Source organism: Gigantopelta aegis, unplaced genomic scaffold (genome assembly GCF_016097555.1).
Source record: "Gigantopelta aegis isolate Gae_Host unplaced genomic scaffold, Gae_host_genome ctg7179_pilon_pilon, whole genome shotgun sequence".
In the NCBI taxonomy this organism is placed as follows: domain Eukaryota; kingdom Metazoa; phylum Mollusca; class Gastropoda; order Neomphalida; family Peltospiridae; genus Gigantopelta; species Gigantopelta aegis.
In genome coordinates, this window is record NW_024535618.1 from 3,468 (window position 1) to 11,940 (window position 8,473).

Genomic DNA, 8,473 nt, shown 5'->3' on the forward strand with positions numbered 1-8,473 from the left:
GAAGTATAAGTGATTCACTGATATTTAAAAAAAAATGCTGTATAAGTGAAATATAAGTGAAGTATAAGTGATTCACTGATATTTTACAAAAAAAACCCACTATAAGTGAAGTATAAGTCATTCACTGATATTTAACAGAAACTATTTTGTATAAGTAAAGTATAGGTGAAGTATAAGTGATTCACTGATATTTTACAAACATTGCTGTATAAGTGAAGTATAAGTGATTCACTGATATTTTATAAAAACGCTGTATAAGTGAAGTATAAGTGAATATCAAAGGTTGTGGTATGTTCTGTCCTGTCTGAGGTAAGATCATATAAAAGATGACTTGCTGCTTTTGAAACATGTAGAGAGCTTCCTCTGAATACTATGGTCAAAATTAATTATCAATTTAATTTTTTACATCCAGTAGCCAGTGATGAACTAATCAGTGCTCTGGTGACATCATTAAAGGAAAGGTGTAGGCTGGCTCTAATGCCAAATTAAACAAATATGGAGCCTAAAATGAAGAATGATGCAATAAAATGTTTAATATGTTAACGGGTTTAGGATTAATTGACAATATTAACACGGTTTCTATTTTACGCGCATGAATAAAATAACTACGCGAAAAGCCGCGTGCATTGGCTGTGACGTAGCACGTGAACAGCCAGCCAGTAAACAATATGTGAAACCATGTGCTTTTTGATAGATTTGTTTACATTAGCGCTTTGATCAATGGCTTACCAACCGTTTATGTTTGAGCCCGAACGTTCCGAACATGATAGTGAGTCGGACTTCGACATAGGATTATCTTCAGGCGATGAATTGGAAGAAAATGTCGAAAATATTGCGCGATTGGGAAACCGAGATTGGTGTTTGTGTGGCAACTGCAGACCAATGGACACGGTAAAAGAAAGTATCTGTTGTTTAGAAGTAGACCAAATCGGCGACAAAATGCAAACCACCAACTTGCAGTGCATTCTAGAACATTATGATTTCCCGATTATATGTTTGTATCCAGAAGTGCTCAGGACAGCCCTCGTAGCCAGAGCCGACATACGACGCGATGACTACACAGAACCAGTACCAAATAGGTATGTAGCTTACTATGGTCCGTACCACAGGGAACGCCCTTTTTCATACTATACAATTTACTACAAGTTATTTATTTCTGAACCGATTGGTTTGTAAATTTGCACACAAAAATAGTTTAAAAAAAATTGTTATTTCTAAAACGCTTTTACCTTCCTTCTTAGGTCAAACCAAACAGCAATTACTGAATTAGCCCCATTTTTGTTTTAAATTCAAATTTTGGTACATTTCCTTGAAAATTATTAAAATGTGGTCGATTTATGTAATCTTTTATTACTTAAAGACTAAATATGTGCTTTACATACATTTTTATATACTAATTTATTGTGAAACATCTATATTGACCTTGTAACACCGGAGCCTGGCGATCTCGCCCCGTGTCGATCTCGCCCGGGGCGACTTCGCCAGGACTTATTTTCATCGTTAGGCGAGTTATCATACATATTAGACTTGCTAGAAGACATATATTACAACATATATTATAGTATATATCTACTGTCATTATCAGCATGTTTTTGTGCCAAAACTACAGGGTTATACCACTTATACTACTAGTTTTGTGTTGGGACACGCTGTGGCGAAATCGCCATATTTACTTCCGTGTTGCATGTCTGTTTAGCGAAGTCGCCAGTACATTATAACTCAACAATATTCAAGTTACAAGCTGTTTTATGTTTACTTCATTAAGTAAATACATGTGCAGTAGTCATGTTTTGATTTTCTTGTTGTAAAATGTAATACATTGGTAGTTTACATTTCTGACGATTTCACTTGCAAGCCGGGGCGAGATCGCCAGGATTTTCCAACGGAGCCTGGCGATCTCGCCCCGTGTCGATTTTGTTTTTTCTTGTTTACAGTTTATTATAATAAATACACGTAAAGTACACATTTATGGTTTGTTTCATCATGTAATGTAACATTTTTTAAGTTTACATTTCTTATTATTTCACTTTTTCAGGCTGTGGCGAGATCGTCAGGATTTTCTCAGTGTAGCATTTTTATGTTGGTGAAGTTGTCACACGTTACTACGCAACTATTTGTCATAAGTGCACACTTTGATGTTCAATTTGGTATAATAAATATATGAACAAGACAACATTCATTTATTGTTTTGTTTTTATTGAACAGAACAGAGTGTTTTGTGACAACATAGTTCTTTCGCCGAAGATTATGTACCCATATATACTTTGGTACGTTTTCTCTCTCGCCTGTATCGAGTAATACCCAATGCCTTTGACCCTTCTTGAGTCATTACTACAGTTGACAGCTGCACAAAGGACCATTTTCCATTCATAGAAACGCGATTTCTCGCGAACAAAGATGTAATAACAATTAACTTAATCGATGATAAGAGCTTCCATTATGCGGCCATTACGTGTTTTCCCCACATGGCTGTTTCACCTGTGACGTCACGCATGACTGTTGTAGTGTTACAAAAAGAAGAGTTCCGTTTTTTTACTTTCGTACACGGTTGAGCTCGTTTTTAAATATAAATATATATTTTTTAAATTTATATATAATTTTCCCTTATACTTTGTAAGGCTATTAATCCATTTTATATGAAGCCCTGTACGCTCCAGTACCCCTTTAAACAAATGAAATTAGGCAGCAATCTGTCCCTGGAGGCCAAATTTCAATATTCTTAGGTAATTTCTGTATTAATGCGACTGACCCTATCTCCACCCACAGAAATGGACACCAATTTTGGTCAAGCTACCCAACTGGTAACAAATGTTTTGTCAAGAAAAAGAAAAAGAAAAGAAAAAAGAAGAGTGAAACAACAGGTTCAAAATCCATGAATACCATAGGAATTCTCATGACCCATTTAATTCAAATAATTGTTTTAAAAAGTTATTGTTCTTATGTCACCAGTACAGTATGACAGCACTTCCACACCCTATCTGTAAACTGTCAGCAAGACATAAAAATTGAAGCACAATAGTCTTTAACAAAGTAGTGTTTCATTCTTCCCGAAGTGACCCACTAATACATGTATATCTGAACAGTATATGCAAAGAAATATTTTATAAATAATATAAATGAATATTTATTTTTAAATGTTAGATTGGATTCTCTCACATCCCTTTTTTCAGTTATGTCTTGTTCAGTGCCATCTTGATATATGTCATCCAACATTCAGATGGGATTCTGCAAAAGAAAAAACATATTTCATATAGTCTGAATAGATCTGCTATGTAATTAGCAATTGTTTAATGTAAACATTTAGTTCTTTCTATTAGTTTTTAAAGACTAAGTTAGAGAATCACAGCCTACCAAGTTTCAGATGTGGGGAATCAAAACTTCAGGAAAAAAACAAACTTTCAGTTAAATTTTCAATTTTACTTCTAAAAATAATAGTTTAAAAAAATATTCAATCAAATCTCTAGAATAAACGTTAATTTTTGTATTAAAACAGACTTTGAAATATTCAATGTTGAACTTTAATTTTAATTAAGAAGAAACCAGAAAAAATAAAATACATACATGTATATACATATATTTTTAAACTCTTAAGTTCTGGAAAGTACTAGAAAGAATCATGCAAATAAGTAATAACTGTTTATAAATTTCTCTGATTCAACTGATTATGTTTCCATAAGTTTCATGTATTTGTATGTACATGTTGAGGATATTAAAGCTGAATCGATGATCAACTTTAATAAAACATCAGTCAGACTGATTTGTTCAGTACATGAACCATTACAACATGTATGCATCTGGTGATATATTATAACTGGTGAATAAATGAAAACATCCATTTTAATTTTGCATTTTGTAAAAAATATGATGACCCTAGGTTTTTCTTTTGGTGTTCTTTGTAGCATCTTTATTTTTCTGAACAATAGGTATTCTGACTTTAGAACAGTTTAATGTAAATGATATTAACATGCAATGATTGGGCTTATAAAAATTAATATGTGTATTAAGCAAACATAAAAGCTAACAAATATGTTTCATGTTACTGTTTAAAATGTCAGTCATTACAACTGCCCCCATTTCCCTTGGGCTTGTAATTAGAACTGTGTGAAGTAAATTAATTACTCCCAGTCTGCTAGAATTAGAGATACACATCCTTTTGATTAGACAGGTACAAAGTGATCAGGTGACAACTCCCATTATGATTCTCCTATAGATATTTTATTGCCCCAATTAGTGGAGCTATGTAATCCCTTTGTAAGGTGATATCTGAAGACTTCCAGTGTTTGTGAATTGCAGAAGTTGATGAACATTACATAAATTATTTTAGTTCATTTAATCAAAATACATATATATATATATATGATGCTTTTCAAGTTGGTTTTATCACATAAACTGTTTTAATGTACAATGGCACAGATGTTCCTCCATTGCTCCTATAGTCACAATGATTAAAATTATATTTATTAAAAATTATAACTTATTAATACTTCCAAGCTATTAATTGATCATATGGATTTAAAACTTTAAAAATTTGCCTTGACATAAAAAAAAAAAAAAAAATCATGTTTGTTGGTAACAGAGGGAAACCACAAGTATATTTTAATTATTACTACTAATTACTTATAATATTTAAATGTAAACAACAACACCAAACCTTTATGTGACAAAATAACTATAATCAGCACTATAGTTTGAACTATAGTTGTATTCACTAAATGAAATGTCTATGCACATGCATTAACATAAATGAAGAGAATTTATCAGACAAAGGAATGCCGCCATTTTGTCTATTTGAAAATCCAACAATGATTGTAATGCATGGTTTTTAAATGAAAAACATGAAGTGTTAAAATTAAAAAATAGGTGCTACATGTAGTCATATACTTACCAAATTAGTTTTCCTGTATGATAGACTTGTTCCACGGACATGAGGTATAGTCTTAACAAAACACATGTGCACAAAGAAAATGTCCAGGTGCCGCCATTTTGTTTTTTTTCTGTAGTTTCCTCCTACTGACTGGAGACCCACACAGTGGTATCTGAATTAAGTCCTTTTGAAGTTGCACCATGGCAAGGCTATTAATCTCAGGATTTTGCACCTCTCATAATAATCCCTTGTTCTATCTGAATTCCTGATGTCATTGTTGTTGTCTTTGTTTTTCTTTCTTTTTTTAAAGTTAATTAACTTTTTTTTTATATGTAAATACAAATTACTATTAATAGATAAAATAAATCCATACTGTAATAAACATTGAAATGGAGCTCACCTCCACACACACACACCCCCACACCCCACCCCCTCTACACCCCTCTGCCCTACAGCTATAATTTTACAGATATTTATTGTGAAAGGTGGGTCTATTTAAGTGAGGAGGTAGCATGGGATAATTATAATCATATAGCATCATGTGTATTAATATTAATATTAATAATTTTTAAAATGATTATTGGAAATACTATCAAATTCTGTTACATGTATGTTTGGTTGTTTAGCCACTGTTCCCAATGAATTTGATAAATCCTGTGAGAAGTTATGAATTTTTAAAAAATAACCATGAAAATGTTTTGGACTTAGTTTTTTCCCCGTTCATTTGGAACACATCATTTCCTTTGCAAAAGGACTATCTCCAAACTAATAGTTTACTTATATTTCACTTATAGAAACAAACAAAAAATGTCTTAATTCCAGTTCACTTATACCACTGATAAACCACTTATAGGTGAACTATATGTGGAGTATCAGTGATGTATCAGTTAACCATTCTTTTCACTTATACTTATACACACTGATACTTCACTTATACCAATATATGGGTAACTTATAGGCCACTTATAAGTGGCGTATAAGTGAAGTATATTCCACTTATAAGTTTGTATAAGTTATTTCCGTAAGGGATACTACCAAATCAAATCCCATAGACGACAATAGTAACATATGTGGCTAAAACTCCTACCTGCAACGTATCAACCGACATAAACGCCACGGATATAAATACTACCACCCCTTACACTTAAAGTGAATCAGGAAAAAATGGGGGTCAAGCTGCTCGTTTCTGAGATAAACGGGTAGCGTCTATGACTACCCTAGTTTCGCACAAAATTCGAGTACTTTTTTTTACAGGTACCCCATACATGTTTCAAGCACAAGGCTACTTGACACATTGGTACTAGATGAAATAAAATTGCAATTTTTTTTTACCCAGATGAAACTATTATTTTTTACATCCAACACACTCACATTTATAACCAATCACAGGACTTGTGGTGTTCACTTCTCTATCAAAAGTTCGGTGCACCTCGAACTTTGACCCAGCCGGAAGTTATTTGGTTTAGTACTACCTATACTGATAACATACATTTTTCAAAAAGTGTCCAGCTGTGTGTCTTTATGACAACCAGGGTCTGGTGTATTCTGACATAAACTGACAACCTCACTGAAACTGTTGTTTCTACAGTGCAACCTAATATAATGTACACCTCATAAGGCTTATATATTGCACACAGTTTTGTACAGATGCAATATGTCATATTAAACAACAAAATGTTTTAAAATAAAACTCCTGAAGATATTTACTTTCAGTTGTGTGTGTGTACTCAGGTATATATGTAGAGACAACAAAGATAGTCAGAGTACCTCTACCCCTTTAAAGCATTCCATTAAAACACGTGCACTTGATTGGCCCCTACATTTTGAAGACCTTAACAGGCATATCAAAGAAATATCAGTATTAAAAAACTACACTGTCTGAAGAAGGAAACACAAACATGACTGTACCTGTATGGAGTAATGACTTAATGTCCTGTACATTAGTGTTGGGCGGAAATCCCGTATGCTGGGTGTGGGTGTCTTCAAGTTACCAGGTATGGGAATTTCAAATCCATCGGCCATGCTGATTTTCATAATGAACCATCAAAACTATTGGCAGCCACCAATATTCCTGACTATATTTTATTTATAGCCTACTGTAGTTGGAGGTTTTAATAGTTGTGATATCTGGAATAATCTTGCAGCTTTAACACATTTATTTTTGATTAATTACTGAAAAAAACTATTTTTAAATGACAAAATTACCCGAACATCTATTTTCTTGCATTATTTTCTTATCCGGATGAATACAATATGTACATTAGATGTATTCCTACAATCTGTAATCCAGCATTTTATTTAGCTAGTAACATTAGGTAATACAGCTTTAACAATAAAATAAATTATCAACTTAATCCAAGGCAGATAATCAAATCTGAAAAAAATTGGTTCTGAATCTAGTATAAACTCAAAATGCTTTTCATGAGAGCTAACTAAGTGATTATTAAGAAAAAAAAATGATCTGGAGATCTAAGTATATGTTTAACAACCTTATTGTTATGTACAAATAAGAACAGAAGGCACAATAGTGACAACAAATTTAATTATGTTTTTGGTCAAGCTTTTCTTCAAATTTACTTTAAATTTTGCATAAAACTACAAATTTGTCTAAAATATAACTTAGCACCCTATAAATATGTCAAAATGACAATAAAAATCAACTTCTTTACAAATTTGAGTTTTCAGAATTTCATACATAAAACATTAACAATGTTAATGGAAACTAAAGACATTAACCCCACTATTGGCACATGCTATTTTTAATATAAAAATAAATTGCTATTAAAATCTTAGTTCAGGTTGCCTATATATAATACCATATTTAAGAGCAGTTGTATATGGCAAGTCAAATACCATGTAAAAAGAAATTATTGAAATCTTTACAGTACGAATTATAGGCCAAAACCAACTTTTCTTCAGTGATAACTTTGATTCAAACTCCATTCTGAGCCATGTACAGAGATTATTGTCAAGGTCAAGGTCATTGTGAACCTGCATGATCGAGTGATGGCTAATTAATCAACCAGTATAGTTTAATTAAATAAAATGACAAAATCATAATATTTTTTATCATGCACTGAATATGTGCTATAGGGTGTATACTACCAAATCAAATCCCATAGACGACAATAGTAACATATGTGGCTAAAACTCCTACCTGCAACGTATCAACCGACATAAACGCCACGGATATAAATACTACCCACCCTTGCACTTAAAGTGAATCAGAAAAAAATGGGGGTCAAGATGGCTCGTTTCTGAGATAAACGGGTAGCGTCTATGACTACCCTAGTTTCGCACAAAATTCGAGTACTTTTTTTTACAGGTACCCCATACATGTTTCAAGCACAAGGCTACTTGACACATTGGTACTAGATGAAATAAAATTGCAATTTTTTTTTTACCCAGATGAAACTATTATTTTTTACAACCACCACACTCACATTTATAACCAATCACAGGACTTGTGGTGTTCACTTCTCTATCAAAAGTTCGGTGCACCTCGAACTTTGAACCCAGCCGGAAGTTATTTGGTTTAGTACTACCTATAATGATAACATACATTTTTCAAAAAGTGTCCAGCTGTGTGTCTTTTATGACAACCAGGGT

At 32.7% G+C, this 8,473-nt stretch overlaps 1 protein-coding gene across 1 annotated transcript; it reads left to right on the top strand.

Moving 5' to 3' along the window:
- Nucleotides 1-603: 603 nt before the first annotated feature.
- On the top strand, nt 604-2,170 carry LOC121366793. The gene is made up of 2 exons (XM_041491101.1): nt 604-1,079; nt 2,036-2,170. Exons 1-2 carry the CDS (start codon nt 721-723, stop codon nt 2,085-2,087), a joined length of 411 nt encoding a protein of 136 aa, XP_041347035.1. The 5' UTR covers nt 604-720; the 3' UTR covers nt 2,088-2,170.
- The last annotated feature ends 6,303 nt before the right edge of the window (nt 2,171-8,473 follow it).

Excerpts from the sequence above, each read along its gene's own strand:
- LOC121366793 (XM_041491101.1), top strand. The coding sequence starts at position 721 with ATGGCTTACCAACCGTTTATGTTTGAGCCCGAACGTTCCGAACATGAT. Across the intron at positions 1,080-2,035 it reads ACAGAACCAGTACCAAATAG|GCTGTGGCGAGATCGTCAGG; the intron begins GTATGTAGCTTA and ends TCACTTTTTCAG.